Source organism: Podarcis gaigeae, assembly GCF_964106915.1.
Source record: "Podarcis gaigeae genome assembly, chromosome: 1".
NCBI lineage: Eukaryota > Metazoa > Chordata > Lepidosauria > Squamata > Lacertidae > Podarcis > Podarcis gaigeae.
In genome coordinates this window covers 49,893,258-49,920,888 of record NC_139678.1, presented here as the reverse complement: position 1 = coordinate 49,920,888, position 27,631 = coordinate 49,893,258, and the positions used below count along the sequence as shown (strand labels likewise).

At 41.8% G+C, this 27,631-nt stretch overlaps 1 protein-coding gene and 1 long non-coding RNA gene across 5 annotated transcripts in view; one reads left to right on the top strand and one right to left on the bottom strand.

Annotated features, from left to right (window-relative positions):
- LOC310851241 overlaps positions 1–21,502 on the top strand; it is a 28,121-nt gene extending 6,619 nt beyond the window's left edge. The window contains exon 4 of the long non-coding RNA XR_014567636.1: positions 21,285–21,502. This is a non-coding gene — a long non-coding RNA (uncharacterized lncRNA). The remainder of the gene's footprint in view (positions 1–21,284) is intronic.
- On the bottom strand, positions 46–27,631 carry SPI1 (Spi-1 proto-oncogene). Of its 4 annotated transcripts, XM_083752687.1 has the most exons (6): positions 27,462–27,498; positions 27,229–27,319; positions 12,545–12,638; positions 6,209–6,429; positions 2,959–3,112; positions 46–856 (listed from the first exon to the last, which is right to left on the bottom strand). In XM_083752687.1, exons 2-6 carry the CDS (start codon positions 27,271–27,273, stop codon positions 540–542), a joined length of 831 nt encoding a protein of 276 aa, XP_083608813.1. In that variant the 5' UTR covers positions 27,274–27,319; positions 27,462–27,498; the 3' UTR covers positions 46–539. The 4 variants fall into 4 exon arrangements, with proteins under 4 accessions (XP_083608813.1, XP_083608814.1, XP_083608815.1 ...); XM_083752688.1 differs by having other exon boundaries at positions 27,229–27,631; XM_083752689.1 differs by having other exon boundaries at positions 6,209–6,426; positions 27,229–27,572.

Here is a 27,631-nt window from a genome sequence, read left to right as displayed (position 1 = left end):
GCAAGACTTACTCATGACCCATTACAGATTAATTCAGGAATACGCTTTTCTTAAACCTGATTTTATTAAATATTTACACGTTATTAATATTTGCACAGTAAGATATTCCCAAGATCTGCAAACTTCTCTCTAGCCATGGAGAACTATAGCAGAGCCTGTATTAATGCTAGTTTTAAGCTGTAAGCTAAGGCAGAGTCTTTGAAGGTGAAATGCGACTTGCCTGTGAAGGACAAAAAACTTCGTCAGCTGCAAATTTTAATTACAGCACAATGAAATATTTTCTGAAAATAATATATCTATACATTCCCTTAAAAAAAAAGAAAATTCCTGCGGTGTCCAACCTGTTGCATTTGGGTTCTGTAGGAATTTCAAAGCTGAAGAAGGGAATTCGTACCAGAAACACTGTTGAAATTTCGCCTCAAGGAGATAGAGATGAGGGCTTTGGAAGCATAGTAAAAGATGTGTTTGGTAACCTCTGCTGCTAAGTCCAACTCATGTGTCTTTATTATCTGGCTTTTCATTATTCCGGGGTCTCTCCTTCAAAGACTATAGTGCTTTCTATCCATACCACTCCTTCCCATCACCTCTCCACTAAACTGATAGGTCAACTTCTTCTTGACCTTCTTGACCTCCCCAGTCTTGCCGTAGTTTCTCAGGGCCCGTGCCATCTTCTGGTAGGTCATTTTCTTGCGGTTGCCTTTCTGAATGCCCCAGCGGTGAGCCAGTGCTTCTTTGTGCTTGGAGGAGAACTGGAAAGTGCCCTTATCCTTATCCACCCACCAGATGCTATCTTTCATATCTCCACTTCGAAGCAGGTCAAGAAGAAACTGGTACAGTCGGATTTTCTTTTTACTGCCTGTAGGAAGAAATAAAGTAAGCCGTGTTTGAAAAGGAGCCAAAACGTTACATCTTTTAAAGAAGATTCCTGGGATTTTTCTTCTTCTCATTCCCTCTTCTAGAAAAAAAGGCCACATATTTGTGGCTGCTGCTATCCCCCACCCCTAGCCCAGAACAACGCTAGATTCAGAGCACTGGAAGAGGCTGCAAAATGGTGGCCAAACTGCCATCATAGTTGCTGCTGATTCCACTTGCAGCAATGCACAAACACAAAAACTTACAAAAAATGAATGGCACAATATTATTGCCACTGTTGAATGGGGAGCACCACCCTCAAGAAACCATTAGAGAAATTCTCTTCATGCTGAGGTAATTCAGTTAAATGATTCCCCCCAGTTTTTCTTCTCACAAATGAGGTGGGGAATTTTGAGAGGCAAATTGCACACAGCTCTAGTGAGGACCTTAGAAATTGCTTTATACCAAATGCTTTATACCAAATTTGTTGAAGTGTTGCCTAAAATGACTGTCAGCAGCTCTCCAGGGTTTCAGACAGGAGTCTAAGTCCCCAGGATTGAACCTGGAATTTTTGCATGTGCAGCAGGGGATGGCAAGGGAGTTGCTCAAGAAAACAGGAGGTTTTCAGTATAGATGAGCTGGAAGAGGGAAGTATGGCCATTGGCAGGCTAGAGAAGGAAATAAGGACAGAAAGGTAGAATGGGGCAAGGTGTTGATTAGGGATGGTAGGGAATTTTGCAATAATCAAACAGGTACACGAGCTCTGCAGCAGTTCACTCACTTACCAGGCAAGCAGGTTGTTTTTATTGATACCACACACACACACACACACACACACACACACACACAATCTGATTGAATGAACAATACTGCTTCCTTAAAATCTTGCCATATTGAACAATTATTTCTTAAACTAACATTACTCTCTTTATTGTCTTTGTTTTGGTTGTGCAATTCAGATATGCTGAAGTTTATTTCCCATTGAACTCTATTTTATTGAGGTGACAATGGTAGCCATTAACATTCATTGTTGTATTTCTTACCCTGTCTCCCTACTTAAATAGTTATGCAATGCATCATTGTGTGTGGGAAAGTTTGGGCAGCAAGTTAAAGTAATAACATTGAATAGGAGTAGTTTTATAAACACATATGCATTCTTTAAAAAAAATAAATGATTATTCTCTGAGTTTCTCCGAGCGTCTCATACATTGCTGCACAAAAGCTATGTCAGTTTCACAATTGCAAAATGCTAAGGAAAAGTCCACCCATCCAGCCTCTGCAACATTTCATTGGGCGGAGAGAGACGTTACCCCATCTGTGTACTTTGTATCCTTCCTTTCATCATCATCAATGAACATTCTGTACCAGACTCAAACACATGCACTGGCGGAGGAAGAGGAGGGCAGCAGGAGTGCACCGCCCCTGGCAGCGTGATCCTGGTGGGGTTCCGCCCACGCTGGGTACCACACCCCTGCAGGTGGCACACCACACCCCCAGGATGCACACCAGCCATGCCCCAGCCTGTTCTCTGCCCCCCGGTGCCAAAGCATGAAGCTCTGCCGCTGCACACATGCCATAATCCAAAATATAGGTCAGTTTAAAATGCTGCTTTCTTTGCATTTTGCAGCAATTGCCCTGCCATCTTTTCTTCTGCGTGAGGAAGGGAAGTCGATACGAGATTTGTTGCTGTGTTACAATGCCCATTCCCGTCAGGGATGTCTTGCTAGTGATCTCTGTCATTTACATGCAAGCAATGTTTTTTAATCTTTAGATTTGTTTCCCACCCCAAGTAAATATGGCTTAAAGTAAAACTGCTTGGGGGGGAGGGGCAGGGGATGGCTGCTTGATAACGGGCAATCAATAGCAGTAGCAGTATTGTAAATAGTGAAAAATATAGGAATATAATGATATCCGTTATGTAAAAGGGGAACATGTTACTGTCAAGAGAATAACAAATATTATTTTTGCAAATCACCATGCCAGGCTGGGATGCTCCAAATTTGATGAAATGTGAACCACAACAGACCAAGTTAGAGTAATGATAAAGCAACCCAAAGATGAACTAGTACACAACAGTGAGTTGCATCCCTAGTGCTGAACACCTACCTGCTTCTCCACTTATAATCCCAGGGCCAGGTTCCCTAACATCAGTCTCCCCATCTGATACTTCCAGTGGTGGACTCTGTCTGTCTGGATCTTCGTCATCAGAACTGCGGTGGTGAGAGGGATACACACACACGGTACGAGGCACAAATGTAACCTGTCAGAAGCAAAAAAAGTATTGGGGATAAACGAGTGTGGTGGGAATGGAAAATACTCCAATTAAAGAAGGTGGATGTCGCTGCAAGAGTGACACAGGAAATTAAAGAACTCTCAGTCAATCACATTTAAGTTATTTCTTTTAATTAGCATGCTCAGGATCCATACAGACAAACAATTATTATTATTATTATTATTATTATTATTATTATTATTATTATTATTATACCCCGCCCATCTGGCTGGGTTTCTCCAGCAACTCTGGCCAGCTTCCAACAAAATATTATAATACTAAAAGGGTCTCATAGCACTGTGAGCATGCTTTGAGCTCTCTTCTTAGTGTAGATGTGGCCCTTTCTTACAAACAACTCATGAGCAGTTCAGAAATATGTCATTTTGATTGGCATGCCAACTCACAGGTGCATTTACCTGCAAAAAAGGCACAGTAGTATTTGCTGGGGAAAACACAGAGAGAGTGAGAACTGTTTCATTTGTCCATAAAAGCAAATGACTGGTCCTTGTCTTTGGTCATATGTACAAGAAATATGTCACAAGTGTGTTTGGAACAAAGAGGGACAGAAAGGGCACCTTGAAAGATAAGATAAGTAATGGAACTTTGCCCATGACTTCAGTTGCCCAGTAGGTCAGGCTTTGGACATCTGATGTTTTTCTGTTGATGTTATTCCGAAATGCCTCAGTAAAGAATGTGCAATTATGTTGCTTCAGGGGCACAGCAACAAGCGGTTAATGACTTGGCAAATTGTCTGGAGATGAGTAAGGTTGGAAAGGCTGGGATTGGGTAACTATGTGTGCACATTTCCTGCCAAATATTCAAGGGTAAAACTACTGACCTTATCCACTGAGTCACACTGAGCACCTTATAGTTAAACAAAACTGCAGCCTTGGAGATGGGGTGTGTGTTTGTGTAGTAGAGAGGCAAGGGAAGTTGAGAGTTTCATGCATTTTTGTAAGTTATTTAAACTAATATATGCTTCTATATGTCTGCACATGAAGGGTGTAAATAATAATAATAATAATAATAATAATAATAATAATAATAATATCTCTCTGCCAAGAGGGAAGACAATGTTGCCTGTGAAATTTTGCCCCTCATGCAGCCAGCATGTCTTTTCCCCTTCTAGCATCATTTACTGAGGTGATAGCATGTGGAATATTAATTTTCAAGAGGTTTCAATTAAAGCTATTGTGGGTTTCACATCTGGGCTGAGTAGCAGCAAGATAATGTAACTGTTTCACTGTGCCATGTAAGTAACATGTTTATTCTCCCTCACATAGAACTGCAGATGCTTTCGTATGAAAGCTCTTAGAGGCAATGAAAATGTATTCCTTCACCAGCAATGCCAAGTGGGAAGGAGTGCAGATAAAGTTAGTGTGATGCCCTAAGGCACAAGAGGATCCAGTGAGTGTGGAGTTAAGAAACTGTGTTTTAATTTGTAATATTTACACACCAACACACAGCCAGTTTCTGAGGGCCTACATGTTATTTGACTATATATTTTGTAAAATTTATATTCAACTTGATTGCAAAAAAGACAACAACCCTCAAAGCGGTTGAAACCTTGAAGTGGTTACGTTACGTTATGTAATGAGGGATTCTAGGTAGGTGGGTGCATGGGGGATTTCCTTCAAGACTGCATCGTGCAAAGAAAGGATGTTTAACTCTTCCCTGCCTAGCTGCTCTTCTTGTGTGCTCATTTAATTTGTTTGTTTGTTTATGGTTTCTGCTCCGCTTTTTTCTTTTTAAAATCAATTTCAAATTACAGTCCAAGAATATTAGTGCCTTTCCTCTTTTTGGTGAGCTGGTGTTCTCTGCCATGGAAAGGAAATTCCCATCTCTACAACAGAGTAGCCATAACAGTTTGGTTACACCCAATAGTGGTCACTGAATCCAGCTGCTCTCTGAGTCACCGTGTAGGCAAAACCAGGGCTTTTTTCCTGGGGGGGGGGCAGGGGTATGCATACCCCTCAACATTCTGTGAAAGTTTGGCCTCACTGAGGGGCAGTATTTCAATATGAGTAGGAAAATGAGAGTACCTCTAAACATTTTTTTTTAGGGAAAAAACACTGGGCAAAACATTCTACAGTGGTACCTCTGGTTACGTACTTAATTTGTTCCGGAGGTCTGTTCTTAACCTGAAACAGTTCTTAACCTGAAGCACCACTTTAGCTAATGGGGCCTCCTGCTGCTTCCGCGCCGCTGGAGCACAATTTCTGTTCTCATCCTGAAGCAAAGTTCTTAACCCGAGGTATTATTTCTGGGTTAGCGGAGTCTGTAACCTGAAGTGTATGTAACCTGAAACACATGTAACCCGAGGTACTGCTGTACTTCTCTTTGCAGGCCTACTAAGGCTGGGTAGGAGGGAAGGCATGGAGAGGTGGGGTAAGCTTAGCGGTGTGTGGGATTTGGATTGGATAAAAGAAATGTCATGCAATTCCTTCCATCCTGTCATTTCCCCATAAGGAGCCAATGGGTACTTCCCTTCTGGAGCTAATAGCACCTTCAGGGGGGTGATTATTGTTGGGACAACAGCAAGGAAGAAAGGGGCTATTAAAACTTCTATGCCCTAGAGCAGGCATAGCCAAACTTGGCCCTCCAGCTGTTTTGGGACTACAACTCCCATCATCCCTAGCTAACAGGACCAGGGGTCAGGGATGATGGGAATTGTAGTCCCAAAACAGCTGGAGGGCCAAGTCTGGCCATGCCTGCCCTAGAGTCTGGGTCCTAATGTCCTCATGCCTACTGTTTCTAGTAAAAAAATAAGTATGCAACTTCAAGTGCTGCATTTAATTTGGCTCTTGAAGTGACAGCTTGCATTGTGTTGTTGTTCAAGTCAAGGGAAGGCTACAAACTACTGCAGGCAACATCTATCTCAACCCTCATTTGGTATCTCTGTTCATCTATGTCAGTATCATGGTTTGATTGAACAGCAACAGTTTCTGCTGTGGATCAGATTTTCCATAACTTTTCCTGCCAGGGTCTCTTCTCCCTCATACTGAAACCTGGTGTTCAGAAAATAAAAGAAAGAAAAGCAATAAGGCATTTCTACAGATGTAAGTAACAGGGTGATGCTTGTACCTGATGGTTGTGGTTGATCCCAAAGTGTGTGGCAGGGATCCCAGGATCTAGAACATGCATCTGTTCTATCTCCATATGCCGGTACAGCTGCTGCAACTGAGGTGGCTGGACGTTTTGGAGCTCTGCAAAGTGGTTGTCCCCAAAGGTCTCAAACTCCGGGTGCAGGTGGTGGGGGTGATATTCCCAGCAGTGGTCTGATGGACATAAAAACAATTCACCTGCTAAACACAGAAGCAAATCATTCAGTTCTCTGTTTATAAACAGTACCAAGGAGCTAGCTACAACTCTTTCCAGTATCGTTCAACATGGATCTTGTTTCCAGACAAACACGTGGAATTTGAACTGGATCTTGTTATCTGGGGCAGGATTTAGGTTTCTGCAGATCTCAACAGGTTTGAAACACAAACTCAGAGCAATGAGTCATTTGTGCGTGTGCGACTTACTGTTGGCAGTGAACAACAGCACTGCAGTCATCAGCAGGCAGCTGTGAGCTGCTCTCCACTTAAAATTCCCCACAGTGCCCTGATAAAGTGCCACTCTGGAGCATTGTTGGACATTTAAAAGGCAGTGTGCTCACCATCGTCCGCTACTGGATCAATCCTTGTTTGGTAGGCCCAAGCAAGTACAGGGAGCAGCACGACAAGCACTCACTGCCTGGATCTCAGTTTTGATCCATCAATTTGGAATGCACTGTCTTGTGTAGATGGATGACACTTATCTCTCTTTTTCATTCCACTCAGGTGGGGTGCTAAATCAGTTCTTGCCCATGGTAATGGATTAGGTGATGGCAAAACCCAAGACAATGTATAGGTGCCATAACTGTGTGATCTGTCTGCCTGGTTGGGTAGTGTACAACATATTAGAGGGGATTTCATGTTTAAGGAAGGAGTTTCATAGTATGGAGCTGCTTGGTCCCTAGAGACACAGGAAGGCTCAGAACACTTTCATTGGCTTAGGGTGGTATGCCAATTATAGACCAATCTAGACTAGGGGTTGTCAACCTGGTCCCTACCACCCACTAGTGGGCCTTTCAGGATTCTAGGTGGGCGGTAGGGGGTTCTACGCCACAAGTTGAATCCTCCTTCCATCAAGCACTGGTGAGCAGTAAGGAAATTTTACTATCAAGAAAGATGCATCAGTGGGTGGTTGGTATAAAAAGGTTGATGACCCCTGATCTAGACAGAGAAAGCCTGGCTTCAGTGAGCCATGACCTTGTAACCTTCTGGTTGGAGTTATTCACTTGGACTGCCTTTGAAAATGGTACAGAAATTTGAGTTGGTTGGAAACTTCAGCATGCTAACACATCGGGTGTTAGAAACATGTTATGCCAGTACTTTATTATCTTTGCTGGATCCTGATTCATTTCCAAACCCAAATGAAAGTTCTGGTTCTTTCCCACCCCTCCAGTCCTGAGATCCTTCCAACTGGAGATGTTAGGGACTGAATCTGAAACTCCCTGTGCATGCAAATGTGTTTTGCTACTAAGCTATGACACTTACACTCCTACACATTCTTTGCAATTCACAAATGTTCAGTGGTGGTGGTTGTCTGTTTTCCCTCGCTTCTAGCTCCAGGGGTGCCAACGTGAATAAAATATTGTGGGGGCCCAGGTAAGCCCTGCCCCACATAATCGATCACATGATACACACACTATTTGAATGGCAATGCCCATCAACTTTGTGGGGGGCCCAGCTCCCTCAAATATTTTATTGTGGGGGCTGAAGCCCCTACGGCCTCTAGAAGTTGGTTCCTATGTCCAGCTCTAAAGATGGTGTGGAGAAAGGGTGAAGTTTTTGTTTGTTTGTTCTCCAGTGAAATATCCATACAAGTTGGGTGGCTTTTAAATGCCAGAATCATTCTGAGAAATGTCATGTGAAATGAAAGAGGATGTGAGAGAATTGTTTGCTGTAGAGACATGGAAAGTGTTTGTCTAATGTAGTGAAAGGTTAAAGGAAGGACAAGACCCACTTCCTCTATCTCTACCCATGGGGTAGAGTGGTGGTATATTTGCTCCCCACTTCAGATGTGTATACACTGTACGTTTGAAGCCCATTCTTCCCCTCAAAGAATTCTGGGCAGTGTAATTTACCCCTCAGAGAATTAAAAATCCCAGCAACCCTTAACAAACTGGAGCGCCCATAATTTATGTGTTCTGAATGTGCTTTAAAGGTACAGTGTGTCCGCAGCAACAAAGAAAATCATTCATACGGGAGGACTTTTACATGTTTCCGTCTTTTATTAAATATTAGCTACTAGCTACCCAGAAATCATCCATATTTCTTATATTTCACTCTTGATTTCATCAAACTTTAACACAGGATTTTTACAAAACAATCAAAAATCAAAAAGTGACTTTTGTCAGGTATGATCGGCAAAATTCTTTGCGGCCTACCCCTCCCTCTTTCTAGGTGACTGCTACACGCGGGGTGTTTCTGTAACCCACTTCCTTCCTTCTTTGGAACTTCAAACAAAAGTTGGTCAGATTTTCATATTGACAGTAGTAACAAGATTTAACCCAAGAGGAGAGACTGAAGGATACAGAAAGTGGGAAGAGAAAGAACAACAACAAAAGAGAAAAATACAAATTAGCATGGACCTTTCTCTTTTCTCTTTCTTCAAAGAAGTCTAGTTCCTCTGCATATATCATAGTTATTTGACAAGAGAACAGCTCAGGTGGCTTGTTTCTCCCATGTGTTAATTAACAGGGCAACTGTTATGGGCAAAGGAGATTGGAGTTGGGGTGTGTGGGTGTGTGGGTAAGCCCCTCAGAAGCTTTGCTAAGTGGCAATCTATAAATCTTGCTTCTTAAGCAGGGCAAAATATTTTACACAAACAGTGTTTGAGGACATTTTACTACCCTAAGTCAAATGAAATGCATCAGTAGAGACAGTAAAATGTCTCAAAACAAATCCACATGTGTGGTGGCAGAATACATTAAGTTTGTCTGAGAATTCCCATCAATTGTTTTTCTATATTTTCCATTGGCTGTGGTTAGAGTGGGGTGGGGAGCACTCCAGTGACAAAAAACAGTAGGTTTCTTGGGATTTGTTTTTGTCCTGGGCACCCTTGTGTCTTTCAGAAAAATCTGAAATCTGGGCACTCATTGTTGCCTATCTGGGTCAGGGTGTGTGTTTTTGTTAGTTTGTTTTGTCTAGAACAAAATTATATTACCTTGGATGAAAAAGCACCCTAAACCTCAGGGTAGGTTTTTTTTGGTCCTACAGAAAGAAAACTGCAAATGACAAGTGACTGAGCCTTGACATTTGGGGACATTCTTTACTGCCATGTAGTTGTCCCTTGTCCCCTAAGAGAGCTACTTTATTGTAGCATTCCTTCTGTGCAAATATTAAAATGCAAAGTATTCCTGAGGCAGGGTTTTATTCCATGCACTTAAGAAGGTTCATATATTCATGTGCCTGTACGCATCAGTCTTATGGTCTGGCTGGATGCAAAGGAGTGGTGGGAGACACCAGCTGGGGAACCCCCAAGGGAACCCCAGGGAAAGAAGGCTCAGAACTAGGGGACTGGTTGGGGGACAATGATGAGTGGTCAGAAGGAGAAGACTGGAGGAGGAGGTGTCAGAAGCTGAAGGGGCAACAGGGTTTAGTGAGCAGGAAGAGTCTGTGGCAGAGAGCAGTCCAGGCTCAGAGGCAGAAGTGGATGAGGGCCAAGAGGCAGCGATGAGGTAGCTGCTGAAGAAGCCAGAGAGTCTCCCCCTCCTGCCTCAACAAGCTCCTATTCCCCTTGGTGTCCTAGAACACGCAGAGAAATGAAAAGAGATTGGTTGTACACAGTCGCAATTTATGACTGCTTGGGGAAAATGCTGGAGAGGAGGGGACTTAGGCAGCTGTGGGAAGGCAGGGACCTTCAGTCTTCGCAATTGCCTCACTGGGGCAATACCTACTGGGAAGAGTTGCTGTGATCACTAGGCCTGTGCTGTTTTGGCTTCTTTGAATAAAAGGTTAACTTCACTGACACCAGGTGTTTATTGCTAACCTACACTTGACTCCTGACAATGAGGATAACAGTGTGCAGATAAACCCATTTTAGTCTGACAGCTAAAGATGAACCAATTAAGGCAGGGATGAGGAACTTGAGTCCCTCCAGATGCTGTTGGACTCCAATGCACATCAACCCTAGCCAGTATGACCAACAGGGTCAAAGATGGTGGGAGTTGTAGTCCAGGAACACCTAAATTAAGAGATTGCTCTTTTTTGTAGACACATGCATTATTCCTTAGCAGGAATGGGGAAACAGCCCATGATTTAGAGCTCCATTCCCTATTCTCTTCTATAAGGGGAAGACCTGTATTATTTCACAAGGCCAAGAAATTTTAGACACCACCACCACCACCTGAGTATTAGATACAACAACAATCTGCATATTAGATGGTTGGCTATCTAGCTATTTTTGCCAGTTTAGAAATGTGTGCTTCGTCTCTGTTCGCTTTTAAGTGGGTTTGCAATGCCTTTTTTATTTCAATTCAGTTGAAATGATGAGGTGGGATTTGATATGTCTTTTATCTGTAAGGCTTTTTGGCTTTTTGGCTGATCAGAATGTGTTATATGCTGTTGTTTTAAGTTAAATATTTTTAGGAATCAGTTTTAGATGTTTCTATAATTGCAAGCCACCTTGAGAAAATTCTCTTTTGAAAGGCAATATATAGATTCTTCAGTAAATAAAATTGTGTTGTGTCTTTATAATTTCGTGAAGGCTCTGTAAAGGGAACTAGCAATGGCAAATGTTTGGGCACCACTTTAGCCCTTTTCACTCTCTTATCCTCTATGTGATTGTGTCCTCCATTGGAGTGGAGGAACATAGTAGGGAACAAGATGGTGGGGTCAACTCTAGTTGATTGAATTCTGTTCTCCCTCTTAATAAAGTTAAAGTTTTGTGGAGGGGAATGCCAAAGAGGGCATTTTTTTTCTACCTAAGAAATAGCATTCATTAGCTTATTGGAAAGCCACTCAGGAGAATAGTCACAAGAAGCTGGCCTACTCACTTTAAATATTGCTTAATGCAGCCATTTTAGTCATAGTGGAGATGGCGGGGGGAACACTTCCCTTCCTTCCTAACAGACATAAGCTGCAGTCACACTAATCCATTTGTAGCACACACACAAAATGTAGTTTTTCTCAATCCGGTATCATTCCTGTTCGTCCTCAACATGCTGCTTTCAATCTAGATTGAGTCTAGATCTGCCATCTACAAGGATGGTTATGGTTTCTTGATACACCTTTGAAAATTCTCCCCTTGATTAGAATATCCACATCTTTTCCTCCCTGAACATGCCCCAGGTGAATAAAGAAGGAAGTGGTGATTGTGATCTTGGTATACACCAACAATGCCATTGGACAGGTGTGGATAAGCCCCCTATTGTGGTTTTCAAATGGATACACTGCTAAGTAATACAGAATCAGTTTTAATAATTTCTCAGTATGTGCTTTTCAAGGGCAAAAATATATACAAGAGATCAGGCATGGCCAAACTTGGCCCTCCAGATGCTTTGGGACTACAACTCCCATCATCCCTAACTAACAGGACCAGTGGTCAGGGATGATGGGAATTGTAGTCCCAAAACATCTGGAGGGCCAAGTTTGGCCATGCCTGCAATAGATCTAGACTGCGTGGACTAGAAAGGAAAAAAAGGTACTTGGACTCCATGGATTCTAGAATAAAATTTTTTGTGTAAGCAGCTTTAGTCTGACTTCAGAATGTTGTTCTAACAATTCCAGAGGTGCCTTTACAGCAGGCATCCCCAAACTCGGTCCTCCAGATGCTTTCGGACTACAATTCCCATCATCCCTGAACACTGGTCGTGTTAGCTAGGGATGATGGGAGTTGTAGTCCCAAAACATATGGAGGGCCGAGTTTGGGGGTGCCTGCTTTACAGCAAACAATCCCTTGTCACCAATATATTGTATTGTGGGAGCTGCAATGAAAATAAGCAAACAATCTAGCTTATAGTCTATGACTGGAGCAGGAAACGTTTGACTCCCTAGACATTGCTGATGTATAACTCAAATCATTCCTAGTCATTGAACATACTAACTGGGGTTGATGAGAGTTGTAGTTTTGCGACATCTGGAGGACTAAAGATTCCCTGCACCTGGTCTATGAGATGATGGTGCAACAGTTAACTACTTCCTGAAAGTTGCTTGTGTTCTTTAATGTAATCCAGGTGGTCTGGAATTACTTTAACTAAGTAGCAGTGCTAGCATAAAGCATATGAAACATCATTACTGAAAAATGTGCTTAATAGACAAGACACATCATTCCTCCTCCAAATGTCCCCAAACCCATCACTCTAGTCTTCTAGTCTTACAGCTCACTTACCGCCATGACTATCTGCATCACTGTTCAGATACTGGTAACTGTCATGGGACTGCCTGTAGATGTCTGACTCATAGGATATCAGATCTTCAGAGGGCTGCAAGAGGGAGGAATTGTTGGACATGAGCATTCAAAGACAAACATTATGTCCACTGCCAGTCAAAAAGGATAGGATTGGGGAAGATCAAAACACTGCAGATATGTATGTCGGCTGGAACAATACATATTAACATGAATGGTGGAGAATGTATTGAAGCAGTGTTTGGAAAGCATTAAAACATTATCTCTCCCATGTGTTTAGACCTTAGAATAGCTGAGAGCCTTAGCTGGGGCATATCAGCAATTTTTAGGGATCCAGCACAAGAGTGGTATTAGTAGGGAGAAATACAGTAGGGGGCAGAATATGTATTATCACCACAATCAGAAGGGTACAACCATACAAACTATAACATCATTAGGGAGATTACAGAATCCAAGCTAAAATTAAAAAGCAGTTTGGTATTACAGATGCAGAGGGTTAATAAGTAAATCAGACCATGGAAGTATATTGGGGGATTGTCCCAGCCCAGTTTGCTAGAGCACCTGTAGATCTCCTTATTCTTATGCCAATAAAACACAACAGCAAAAAGCTTTTGTTATCTTTCACTTCATGGAAACAGGACATTCTTAGAAACATAGGATTCGAACTGGCTTTCAACTTTTGGGGAAACATTTTTGAGATGGAAGAGAATCAAAAAGAATGGATGAATGAAACCATTTCATTTTCTGCATTTGCAAATTTGATCCTTCAGTCAGTGCATTGCATTTCTCTGAGTATTTTGAAATTTGGCCCTAGTGCTTCTGTAGACAGCTAATTGTCACAGTATGTGTTTTCTGGGACTTTCTGCCCAGTAAGACACAATTCCCAAACAGTGTTTGGTTTTGTAATATGATTTATGTTAGTAACTACCACAAATTTTTAGCTCTTCTGCAAGTCTCTTTTCAATACTCCAATTCTTTTTCCATTTTAAATATTGCAATATCTTGCCCATGCAAAATTGGCATGGACTTAGTTCAGAATTCAACAAAGATTTTGAAATAACCCAACAGTATTACTGTTCAGATGCTTGGCAATGGAAAACCTTTCTTTACTGAGCAATTTTATTAGAGCTGCTAAATTAGTCTAAACTAAAAGTTAGAAGCTGAATGCAGAAATGTAGCATTTTTCAATAGTTATAGAAAGGCTTGGAATATTGTGAATATTATGAAACTGATTTCTATATTTACCTGCTACAAGTTTTTTTAAGGACATTTTTTACTGATCTGGAAACACTGTAGCTTTCAAATTATGAAAATAAGAATAGCATACAAATGCCCACATTGGGTATACAGCAAAAATCTTCAGTTTATGGCTTTAGCTCTCACCAGAATTAATGATAGATAAATAGATTTGGTATTACGTATGCAATGAGTAACAGTGTATACTATGCATCTGTATATCAGTTTGGTTACACCCATGTTAGAGCTCTTTAATGTTGTTGAGGTATTGCTTTTCCAAAATTGAGAGTGAAATTAAAACGGAGGCCCTGCAATACACTTTGAATGGAGTTTTATTATCCAGCAGTGACTTTCTCCATGCCCCAAGCCCTCTATTATGTTTGCTCACTTCTAAATTCCATTCAGCCAAAGATCATTGCCTGTCATGCTCACACTGATGCCTCCTCTTATGAAGCAGAGACAGAATATCCCCCAAGAGCAATAACATCTCAAGAGGCACACCGAGGTCCTCACAGTAAGGAGAAGTGCTCAGTTGCACAGAAGGACTCCTTGTGAGTAAAAGGCTCCTCATAAGGAGGGCTTTCTGCAGAAAACGTGGGCTTTAGCTGGGCTCTGGGTTGGGCTCTGTCTTAAAAGTCTCAATACTAGTCTTGGGATTCAGCTGCACTGGCAAAGAAAAAGTGCTTTATATGCGTTGTTTATGCATTCTAACACTGTGGCACCAGATGGTACTATGGAGTTCTGTTTTTGCTAACCTGATTTCTCATACAAAGTTTGCAACGTGTTTAACTGAAACGCTTCTTTGATGTGTCTAGATCCAGCATTTGAGTAACCTGGAACATTGTATTCCCATCAACCCTGTGCCTTCCTCTTGGACCCTTAGCTTGGCCTACTGTTTATGGGCCCTTGATTGAACTACTACCTCTGTGTGACCAGACTGAGATGGCTCTTGACTTTGCTTGCACTGCTTCCTGTATACTCAGTCTCTGGACTGCCTGCACACCTTGCTGTGGATCCTCACCAGTCTGGGTCTAGCCTGAAACAAGACAGTTTCCTGCCTGTTTTAGAGTTCCTATTGATTGATGGTTGGTATTGATTGTGGTTGGGTGGGATTAATGAAGAATAGGGTCTCATTTGCTCTTGAATGACCTCTGTTACTTGAAGCAAAGTCATTTCTGTTCTTATAGAGAGGGGAGGTCTTTATAACTGCTTTCCTTGTCAACTTTTTGTGTGTTTTTTACAGCGTAGTTCTGCTTTATGTGAGGAAAAACAAAAAGAGAATACTGAGAAGAAAGCAGTTTTCAAAGCCTCCCCTCTGGGAATGGATTCTGGAGTAATTACAGGAAGCTATCTGTAAGAAATTCTCTGCAGGAGACGCAATTGCAAGGTTAGACCTGCAAACAGGAGATATTAAATTAAAGGCACAGAAGCCCTGAGATGTATATTTCCCAGCCCACACTGGACAGGCTGGTGTTGCAATTGTATTGTGCGGAAAAATAATTGACACACTTCAGAGAAAACACAGAAAACGTTGGATGTTGATGATTGTAAGAGAGGTTTTTTGATGTTTTACTGTGTTTGATGTTTTAATTTGTTGGAAGCTGCCTAGAGTGGCTGGGGCAACCCAGTTAGATGGGCAGCATAAAAATAAATAAATGATGATGATGACAATATCTAGATTTCTCCATAGAAGGCAAGTGAACAAAGGCTGAAAAAAGGATGTTTGTGTGGGAGCAATAGACACTCCAAGTAAGTTCTTAAAAAGCAAAAATTTAAAAAGGAGGTACAGTAACATAAAAGGCTAACAAAATGATAGGATATTGCAAACGCACACAAAGGGGAACCACAAAATACCACAAAATATATCAATGTACTTCACAGACGCTAACAGGATCCAGTCATCGTGGAACAGCAATTTTGAAGGACTGTTGGATATTTGCAGAGGGGCAAAAAAGTTTTAGAAAAGAGAGTGGGGGAACATACTTTTTTTTTCTACCCCTGCTCTGAAACCTCTCCTGCCTTGGTTTGGGACTGTTTTGGGACTGTTTTGGGTTTGGGACTCAGGTTTGGGACTGTTAGTGTCAGCCCTGAATCTGAGTTTTTGATTTATTTCTATGTAGTGTGGAAGGGGAAGTCCTAGAGGGTGGGAAAGGTGCTCTTTCCTCTTTCTTCCCTCTTGAAACTCCCTGTATCATGTAGGAAGGGGAATTTAATCTCATGATGTGCATCCCCCAACCCAATTGTCAATCAATAAGAAACTATAAGCATTTAGAGGCTCAGGGAGGCAGAGGGGGCCCGCCTTGCTCATTTTACCACCCTTAGAAGCTGGGGGGGTAGCAGTCCAGGAGGGGGCATTCTCTGTCATCGCCTCTAAGGTGTAGAATTTGCTTCCCACAGAAGTGTGTCTGGCATCCTCAATATGTAGTTTTCACCTGAAGAAACACCTTTTCACCCTGGCCTTAGACCAGGCATGTCCAAAGTCCGTTTTGGGGGCTTAAAAAAAGCTCAGCAACTTTGGTCGGCCCTCACGCATGTGCACTTCATCAAATCTTGGCCCTCTTTGAAAAATGTTTGGGCACCCCTGCCTTAGACCATCTGACAAAGTTTTTTGTAAAAAACAACAACCACCTGATAATCAATGGTGAGAAGGACAGAGTATGGAGCAGAAATGACTCACAGGGAAGAAGACACAGGCAGAACAAAAAGGCTGGAATGGATCTGCATCTTCTGCTATCCCTGGAAGTGGCACAGGCGGCAGCTGCAGATTCTTTCCAGCCTTTTTGTTCTGCCTTTGTCTATGTCTGTCTGATGGCCCTGTCTCCATCTGAGCTTGCTTGCCACTGTTTGTGGGTGAGGGGCTGCTTTTATAGCATGAAACAGGGGGGAGGAGCCATCCCACCCTCATCCCTCCAGATATGCCCTGCCTCTGGTCTCCTGTTTTCGCTTCTTGACCCTGTTTATTGTGGTTGCTCTGTTAGCTCTTTACCTCTTTCTTGTCCTTATTTGTTTGCATTGTTGTCTACCCCACCCTGACCATCCTTCATTCATGATTTTATACATTGAACAAGAATTGGCTTTGTCAGTTAGTTACAATGATGTGACAGAGGAATTTAAATCCACAACACCTAGCGAATGATGTCTCATGCTCTAGAACATCTATGCCAACACAACCTCACAAGGGGCCGCTCACGACTTTCTGGAAAGCAAGGCCTCCATGAGGCTGTCCCAGAATAAGTTTGGCCTGACTCATTACCGTGGACATGCCTTAGATCTGGTGTTTACCTCTGTGGAAGTGGGTGATCTGATACTAAGTTCTAGCAATAACAAAGAAGTGCCATGGTCAGATCGCTTCCTGGTGCAACTAGACTTTTCCATGACCTTTCCCCTCTGCAGGGAGGTGGGGCTGATCCACATGGTCCGCCCCCACACAATAAAAGGGACAACTAGAGGTGTTCCAAGTCGCTTGACTGTAGTCCCTTTCAGCCCAGCCAGCATGCTCAAGCACTGGCATTGACATGGCTTTCCTAGACTTTGTCTACAAGATGCTTCTAAGAACCTGTTCAATATAGAAAGATCAGCTGGGCTTCCTAAGTATGCAGCAGTTGTGAAGAAGCTATTCTGCACATGGAGTAAGCAGCTCGTGCCTTGAAACTATAAACTTCCAACTGACCTGTGTCTGGTATTTTTCAGAAGAGCCCTCTGGGGTATCACAAAAGTGCATCTCATTAGCACCCTCTGTGTAATTTCAGTGTGATATACCAGTCTAAGACTTTAAAAAGATACATGGTCTTAGAACCAAAACAGAAACTTAATTTACAGCCTTCCAGTCCAAAGTAACTATGTAATTCTAGGAGAAAGGAGTTATTTAAAGGCCCTGAACATTTTTCTGCAGTTTTGAAGTGGGATTTTTATTCATAGCTCCATGGCTCAATCAGACTGCAGTGACAGGCACTAAAGTGGGCATGTACAAATCATGACCAAACAAGAGGAATAGAGGCCATCAGTCCATGCACAGCACCCAACAGGGAGCTCAAGAAACCACCTGTGCATGCTGTCTGACTAAGACTGTGTAAGCAGGAAGGTTGCTTAACACCTGGTGGACCACAGTACATTGCAGTATTTGGCTTGGTGAGTCACATGTTTTTGCAGGTGTGGGTCAGCAGCACGCACTCCTTTTGTGCAAGAAGAGGCACCTTCAGCCTAAGAATGTGAGAGTAAAGCCCTGCAAATAAATGCTAAGAACGTGCTACTCACCACTGAAGTTAGATAGCAAATGCAATGGCAATCAAATAGGTACAACTGGAGAGGTTGGGTGATACAAAGTCTGCCCTGAAAACCCTCCTGCAAGTCGCCACTTAGGTTTTTTCCATTCAGCATTTGTGTTTATAATGCCAAGAAAAGAAAAGCCTATGTGCGTTTCAAAGAACTGTAAGTCAGAAAGGGATCTGAAAGTTGCCTGCTGTTTCCTCTCTCTGGTCTTGTGGCCAGTCTTTGTGGACTATGGGCTCATCCAGATGGAGGCTTCTCACGCCTTCACTAGGAGCTCAGGAAATGCGCTGGGGAAAAGTCTGTTTTCTCATTGGGCAACCTTGTAACAAGCTGAGGAAACAAACCCCGAAGGCAGCACAAGGCCTTGCTGACAGGACCATATCTGTGCCAGCTGGTGGACAGGCAGAAACCAGCAGGAGTTCACACACCCTGAACCTCTAGACTCCTGGAAAATGATACCTCTGAAACCACGGGTGGGGGGGCAGCCTTTGGGTGCCACTTTTATGTATATTACACTACATTCGAAACTTCCTGTACCTTATGGAGGCTTTGGCTCCAGTTACCAGGCTGGAGAAGAGTTGGCAACACTCCACAAGACACAAGAGGGGCACAGTGGAGTGGAACCTGGGCTCTGTGGCATTCTCACAATATATAGGAAGCTGGCCTACACCAAATTGGGCCATTGATTCTTCTCCTCTTAGGAGGCAGCTATCCCAGTCTTCAGGCAACAGTCTTTCCCAGAACTACCTGGAGTTGGCAGGGGTGGAACCCGGGACTTTCTGCATACAAATCATGACCAGAGCCACTCAGGTATGGCTCTTCCCCCAAAGTGTCACAACATTTCCTATGCTTACACATAGGGATAGAATATAGCCCCACCACAACTTCCAAGAGGCATGTTTGACTACTGTTAGAAAACAGGATTCTTGACTAAATGGACCTTTGGTCTGATTCAGCAGGGTTCTTGCATACAGAGAAGCATGTGAGCTTCCATCCCAATGCAAGTGCAGTTTTGGAAGATCAGTTTTCATCTGAATAACAAGAGGGCAGGAAAAAATTAAACACTCCCTCCACATATGCTGCAGTCTCAAACATTTATCTGCCGGGCTCCTGCCAGTGGCTGTTTGCATTTTAAAAAATATGCATATTAAACACAAATATGTATTTATGGTGTATTTGGTCCTTGCAGATCAACAGCCATCTCCTACCATAAACTAAATATCAGTTCTTATTCAGCTCACAAGAAAGTATATATTTAGAAGGCATCCTATTGTGATAGTTTTTTAAAGTCCATGTGATTTTACTTTCTCTAATGCAAAAAAAGAAAGAAAGTAATGCTTGATGTGGTTTTTTGCTTTGAACTGTTGCACCAACTGTGCTTCCTGCATTCTGTCCCCCCCCCCCCCCGATTCTTTGCTTATATTTCTAGTCTTGGTGGGGTCTGCTTGTATTTCCCCCATAAAGTACATTACAGTGACAAACAGTAAAGTAAATCATATGACCCTGTTGTCATTAAGAAGCAGAGTTAAGGTGAAACGCTTAACCATCTTGTAGGTTTCTTTCTTTCATCGTAAGCCTTATTAACAGCACAAGCAGCCATTCTGGCAAGGAAATGAACTGGAATGCAAGTGACTCTGTAAAAAGTTCATACTGGAACCCCATGATAGTGCGAGCTGGGAGGTTACTCAGTGAGAACATCCTAGCTGTTGCTGAAGGAGCCTTTTAAGTTCATACACCAGATTACAGAGCTACAAGAATACAAGACTGTAGACACAGCCACCATGATGGATGGCTTTAAAAGATTGTTGGACACATTTATGGAGGAAAAGGCTCTCAATGGCTGTTAATCATGAGACAGTAAACTTCTGGTTGACTATTGCAAGAATTGAATGCTGGACTAGATAGGCCTTTGGTCTGATCCAGAAGGTCTCTTCCTAGGCTCCTATTTTCTTATGTACAATTGGAGTTATTATTTTGATGTCAATCCTGTTTTCAGGAGCGCCGAGCCCCTCCCCACAGAATTAGCTCTATTGCATGCTGCATAAATCTCCTAGATTCACATCAGTGCATAAATCATTATAGTACAGATTCACTTTATTTTTGGCATTAGTTGTTCTACCACTATTCTAAGTTGGTAGTCCTTAAACTATCAGACAGGAATCCCATATTACGTTGTGCACGGGCAAAACTAGGCTTTATTTTACCCGGGTCAGATACCCAATTTGGTACACATACCCATGCAGATTTGCTTACACAGGCTGGGAGCCTCAAGGGTGCCCCTCTGGAGACTTCACCCGGGGCAAAAAATCCCCAGCTAGCTCCCTGCCCCCAATAGCTACGAGAATGACTTGTGACTGTATGTTTTTAAAGAGTATCTGTCTGCAGGTCAGTTGTTATGCACTGAGAGAAATTGTAATATAAAAGACTTTTTTAGGGCACAATCTGAACGTTAGTCAAGATCATAACTATGGGAGACAGTGAGTGGCAACAATATATGACTTATGCAACCTCTGATACAGCTGGGGAGAAAATTGATTCTGTTCACATCTAAAGGTGAACCTACCATATAAAATAACAATAATATGCAAACTGAAACACAACTACCATTCAAAATTCACACGTCTTCTGATTTGTAATGAGGTTCTCCAGGAAACAAATCTGAACTAATAAGTGTATATACCAGGATAAAGTAAGGACGCGGGTGGCGCTGTGGGTTAAACCACAGAGCCTAGGACTTGCCGATCAGAAGGTCGGTGGTTCTAATCCCCATGACTGTACGCCGGCTCCCTTGGCCAATAAAGCGAGATGAGCACCGCAACCCCAGAGTCGGTCACGACTGGACCTAATGGTCAGGGGTCCCTTTACCAGGATAAAGTGTGCATAAAATGCATATATTAGTGAAAGAAGAATACAAAATGCATTATATTAGGGGAAATTGCTTGCACAAATTTGTATATTAGTCAAAACTGCATACAAAAATAGGTTTATTGGGAGAAATTTGCACTAAGATTTGCTGATGAATTTTCATGAAAAAATTAAATTTACACATTGTTGCAGAAATGTTGAGAACTGAATCAAAAACTGAAAAATGAGAAACTTGGAGAGCTGAACTTGAGAGATTTGTCCATTTCCAGATACAGCCAATTCCAATTCCTCCATAAATGCACCACATTTTAATATTGCTATTTTAAATTATGATATGAATTTTCTCTGGCAGATGATTCAGAAATACCCAACATGACTCCCCGTGATGCACAGCTGAGGCTGGTTTAACGGACAGACCTAACCTCATTTCCTTGGAAAGAATTACAAAATAACTGTATGGTTTTTAGAAAGGATTAGAAGAGCATATTAAATGTTCCTTCTCGGAGCATATCAACCTCCCTGGCTTCTGGATATTATTTATTTATTATGCACATCTCTCATCATTCGTCCTGGATTTCTTTCTTCCCTGCTAAGTCTTACATTTTGAGCATGTGATATTGACTGCATGAGCAGCACTTCCAAACAACTTCTCAGGGAAAGGTAGGATTCACTGATGAAGCCAAAAACATTAGTTAGATTTCATTTGCATGATATGTACAAAATCATCTTCCCAAGAAGTTGCCAAAGGGCAACGTGCAACCGACCATTAAGCTCTGCAATAAAAACAATACATAAAATAAAAATAAAGGAAAATAAAAAATTAACTGAAGCAATTTTAAAAAAAAATATACCGGTAAGTAACATTTAAATAGCAGCAGAACAAGGGGAGCAACTTCTGCTTGGTGTTTTTTTAAAAGCCCCAGTGAACAAATGAGTTATTAACTAAACAGTGAAAGGCAAATGAGAAGGCAGATGAGGAGAAGCCTGGGGAGCTTTGCTGGCAATACTGTTTTTTAACACTGAGCCACTACTATGGTTTGTGACCCAGCCACAGTCTGGCCAAGGCATTTTGGTGCCTGACAGGGGAAAGCCAAATGTCTCATACAATGGTGTTAAAATATAGTATTACATAAACTTAGATAATTAGGAGGATGTACCAGCGCAGTGGGTAGCGCTGTGGTCTAAATCACTGAGCCTAGGGCTTGCCGATCAAAAGGTCGGCGGTTCGAATCCCTGCAACGGGGTGAGCTCCCAGTGCTCAGTCCCAGCTCCTGCCAACCTAGCAGTTCGGAAGCACATCAAAGTGCAAGTAGATAAATAGGTACCACTCCAGCGGGAAGGTAAACGGCATTTTCGTGCGCTGCTCTGGTTTCGCCAGAAGCGGCTTAGTCATGCTGGCCACATGACCCAGAAAAACTGTCTGTGGACAAACGTCCGCTCCCTCAGCCAGTAAAGCAAGATGAGTGCCGCAACCCCAGAGTCGTTCGTGACTGGACTTAACTGTCAGGGGTCCTTTACCTTTACCAGCCCAGCATCTCCAAGGTAGGGCTGGGCAAGACTCCTTCCTGAAATCCTGGAGGAGATACCAGTCAGTGTAGCCAACAGTGAGCTAGGTGGACGAGTGGACTCACTCAGTACAAGGCGGCTTCCTATGTTCCTATTGACTAGTCACTGCTATTTAATGGTACCTCAAAATGTGTGGCTTGTGGCCAGTCACCTTACTTACTTAGCCTGGCCCTAATCATTGACAGGTGGGGTGGCAAAGGACCCTCGTAAGGTCTAATGACAAATAGATGGGCTGTCCTGGGGAAATAAAGATATTCATGTCCTAATAAAAGTGGGAGCGTGGGGAATATCCCTGGAAAAGGCAGGACCCCACCCCAGAAGACTCCAGTCAACTATATTATCTACGCTACTTCAACAAGGGTATCTGTGAGCCATGTTGGCCACCTGGCAGTGGAATACGCAGAACCACTCTTGCCCTCATATACAATGGGGTTGCTTTACACTAGGGCTGTATGATTAACCTTGCATTTCTATGGCAGAAAGCTTGGAGCTTGTCATTTTCTTGGGGCTGCAACAATTTGGAAAGGCAGGGTTTGCACCTATGTGTTACTGGCGACTAGGGTGGCCAGGTGAAAAAGAGGACAGAGGTCCTGCACTTTTAATAGTTGTGTAAAAGATGGGATTTCAGCAGGTATAGCTTGTCATTCAATTGTTAAAGGTGCAAGAGTCAAATCCCTACCCCCCCCACACACAGAGAAGCCTCACGTGCTTTATCCTGTCCTTTCCTGTAGTACTTTATCTACGTCAAAAAAGATACCCTCGGGATTGTGGAGAACAATTTATGGGCCTTCCCTTGCCCTCGCTCTCTTATGCATCCCTTTTTTAAAGACTGAAACGGTTATAAAAAGAAAAAGAAAAAGACTTTTGTTCCCTCAAGTAGCACCAAAACAGGAGTTTCATTGCAAAATCAAAAACAAGCTCTATAGCTTGCTTTTTCAGATGCTTTGTTTTATTTGTTGGTTACATTTCCCCCCCAACTTTTAACCAAAGTGGCGCTACATGGAAATTGGTTGTCCACGTCCCATTTCCAGTGAAAATCTGTGAACAGGTTTCAACAAATATTTAGGGTTCTAAAAATGTATCTCCCCAGGAGGAGTTATGCAAACTGACAATTCTCTCATAACATTTCTACATGTATGTGCACATAGAACCACTTAAATGCCCCTATGACAACAACAACAAAAAATACATTTAAAAAGTGCACAGAAACATGCTTAATCTTTAGAGGGAGCTAAAAAATTGTAATGGCACATCATGAAACCTGCCTTGGCAGCCATACAGCTCTTTCAGTCCAAGTGTATGCATTTTTACTCAGAAGTAAGTTACAGTGACTTCAGTGGAACATACTTTCCAGCAGGGTTAAACCTACCAAAGATCAAAGTTGGGCAGCTACCTTCTGGATATCATGAAAGGATAGCAATTTTTAAGATTTCAGACATGTTCATTTTTATTGCCAGGGAAACGTGCTTGTGGAATTCTCTGCCTCAGATGAAAAATAAATTGGCCACCCATAGCATGGAAAAAGTGGGTCAAGAAGCTTTTTCTCCCTTTCTCACAACACTAGAAGTCATAGACATCCAATGATGCTGAATGTAGGACGATTCATGACAGATAAAAGAAAGCTCTTCTTCACGTAGCACGCAATTACTATGGAACTTGCTCCCTCAGAAGGCAGTAATGGCCACCATTTTGGATGGCTAAAAAAAAGGATTATAAAAATTCATGCAGTACAGTGGTACCTCGGGTTACAAACACCTCGGGTTACAGACACCGCTAACCCGGAAGTAGTACCTCAGGTTAAGAACTTTAACTCAGGATGAGAACAGAAATCTTGCGGTGGCAGCATGGCGGCAGCGGAAGGCCCAATTAGCTAAAGTGGTACCTCAGTTTAAGAATGGTTTCAGGTTAAGAACGGACCTCTGGAACAAATTAAGTTCGTAACCAGAGGTACCACTGTATAAGGGGATCAATGCCTATGCTTGACCTCCACTGTCAGAGGCATTACGCCGCTGAAGACCAGTTGCTGGGAATCGCAGGTGAGCCGAGTGCTGTTTCCACTGTGAGAATATGATGCTGGACTGGATGGGCCATTGGCCTGATCCAGCAGGTTTGTTTTATGTTCTTAACTTTCTGTATTATTAACTTCTTTGACCTGGGGGAGAGTGTAATTTGCTGTCCTGCCTCTAGTGGTGATATGTTTTGAGCTGGCCCGGCTTTCTGGTAAGTGTCCATAGGGCTGCAACTTTAGTAACACTTAACTGGAAAGGGTTATATCATATACCCCCATGACTGCTTCTGGTTACATCCTGTTAAACAGGATATTGCCTTATCCGACGTGGACACAAACACACACACAAGAATTTGCAACCCCAACCTAGGGTAAATACATGCAAAGCTACAAGATGTTGGGGATTATGAATTATAGATAACTTCTCATCAGAATATAACTCCAATCATCTTTAAATCAGGAAAATCCCAATATGCAATTCTCATTCCATGGGAAGCTGTCACAATTGGCACTCGTGACTATCCACAATTTGGCATTTTTTAAACTGAGTAAGCATTATTTAATTTTTCAGCATTCTGTAACTTTTTCTTTTTAGCAAGGAATGGCTTGAACTTTTACAAATTATTATTTATCAAATTTCTATCAAACCCTTCCAAAGGAGGAGTCCAGGGTGGGACATTTGCCCATGACGTTGACTAGAATGTACATTTTATTTTCAAAAGTCATGCTACGTATTTTGTGTACCATTCATAAGTAAGTGGCACATGCCGTATTACAAAGCAGTTACTGCAACCTGATAACACTGAATAGAATAGAACCTACTCCCAAATAAGTGTACATACAATTGCAGTCCAAGCATCCTTTGTGAAAATACTCAAAGGCCACTTCCAAACTCCCACTATTTTGTGGGTATGATTAAATCAGATGCTGCACAAATATGGTGTATGTAGTGCTTTTTTAAAAACCAAAACCAAAAACAAACATGAACTTTTGTGATGAGAAAAGTGATAGGAAAATGCACCAGAAAGTGTGGGATAATTGCTGTGCACAAGCAAGTCTTAATGAATGCTCCATGAACAGCAAAGTTAAATAAAGTAAGTTTACAAACAACTGCAGTGGTGCGGTATAACTTCAATGCAAAATTTGTCCAAACAAATCAGGGTGAATGCTCGGTAAAAAAAGACCAAGTAGGCAAGTAAACCAGCAACACAGAGCATTAGGTATATGTTTTGTTGGCTCTCGGTATTCATGGAGTATTCCCATCCTGGCAAATAGTGCAATGAGATATATTAACCTGTAGAATCTTCTGCAATAAAAGTACTTTACAGTGCAAACCTACACATGGTTATTCAGAAGTTAAGCCCACTTATTTTAGTGAGGCTTCCTTCTAAGTGTGCAAAAATAGTAGCCTGAGATAATGCAAAGTAGTTCATATTGACTTATTAAGGGGTGGTTTTGCAAACTATATGCCAAATAATTTAGTATTCTACATAGTCTAACTACTTTACAGTGGTGATGGTGATGTTGATGAAGATACATCCAAAATTATTTAGTATTCTACTTACTTTCACTGCATCCTAAAGTGCAACTGAAAACTGCCCTGCTCAACCACACAGCCATATGTCAGGTGATAAGAAAAAAATCAAATTTGCTTATCTTGTTTTTCCTAATATGTACTCCTACACAGTTAAGCAAGATTCATTGGCAGCTTTGAAATTAAATATGCATTTGTTTAAATTCTACAAACCTAAATATTTTTACAAGGAAGTCCCACTTGATCAAGAAAGACGTATTTCTGAGAAAACATGTTTAGCAATGGGTCGTATTTCAGTGGACTTCTGGCCTGCCAGTTTTCTAAGCACGGATGAAATCTACTCCAAATATATAAGACAGCATTTGTGTGCTTAGAAAACTATAAATGCCAACCAAATTAATTATTAATTTGATACTAATTAACATAAATAAAAATAAAAACGACCAAGAATATTGGAACAAGCATATAGTAAAATATTAATGAATGCTTCAGTCTGCAGGAGGGGGAAGAGAGAGAATAGTTTTTATCCCCTGAACATTCCATCTGATCAACCTAAGCAGGGAGGTCTTGCCCCTTTGTCTCATTTAAGATGGAGGAGTTGGGAAAACCAGATGAGCTCAAGAGATTTTGCTTCTGTTTAATGTAACAGCTAAGAGTTCTAAACAAAGATATGAAATTCCTCTGAAATATCCGGATACTGACAAGAAAATACAGTCCCTAAAAAGAGAGGACAATCCTAAAATGCATAGAACATAACTCTCTTTCCTTTGTATTTTGTTTTCTCCCTTGTCGCCTAAAACCATACTGTATGGTAACACCAAAACCTATATTTAGCTATAGATTACAATATACCTACAGTATCACACAAAACCCAACAGTCAACCACAAAGCCAAGTTCCACCCCCCCAGATGCCTGCTGGCTTATTATACCCATAAAATAATACTGTATGGGGTCATATCAGTGAAAGGCAGAAAAGATAAAAGAAGCAGAGGGGAAATGCTAACTTCCCATCCATTCATTAAATAACAAATCACTAATTTTATACACCCACGAGCCAGCAGAAAACTTTCTAGTATTATAAATAACAAAAGAACGGCATTTTTTCAACAACAAATCATACATATTTTGTTTTGCAGTCTGTTGGCAAAGCCAAAGACACAAAACTGGAATTAATGCCATATACTCACAGGGGAAATGAGGGAAAATCCTTCCATCTTGCAAGTTTGCAACATTCAGTCAACTTCTTTGTGAACTAATTTTCTAATTTCAGTTATCCAGCTTTGCAAAAAGACATCAAACAAAATAAAAATAAATAAAAATTAAAACATCAATCCTGTTTTTAAAATTAAAACAGAACTCCTTGAAGGCCCTTTGCAGTGATTGACCTTAGGACAGGAAGGACCCTAATTAGTTTTCATACTTTCCCTCAAAAGGTCTGGAGGTGAGTTCTTCCCTTCGACGTATCTGAAGTTCCTGATTTCACTACATATCTGTAGAATGGAGATAGCCCTTGAGCTGTTGTAGCCCAGTGTGACATCAGAACAAAACCCAGCCTTTCAACCAGTTTGCATAAATTACATTTAAGGAGTT

What these genes read in the sequence shown, in the direction of transcription:
- SPI1 (XM_083752688.1), bottom strand. Translation starts at nt 27,273, where the DNA reads ATGTTGCAAACTTGCAAGATGGAAGGATTTTCCCTCATTTCCCCT. An exon ending in GATTTTCCCTCATTTCCCCT is followed by an intron (nt 12,639 to 27,228) that starts GTGAGTATATGG and finishes TCCCTCTTGCAG; the next exon opens with CCCTCTGAAGATCTGATATC. An exon ending in TGATGCAGATAGTCATGGCG is followed by an intron (nt 6,430 to 12,544) that starts GTAAGTGAGCTG and finishes TTCTGTGTTTAG; the next exon opens with CAGGTGAATTGTTTTTATGT.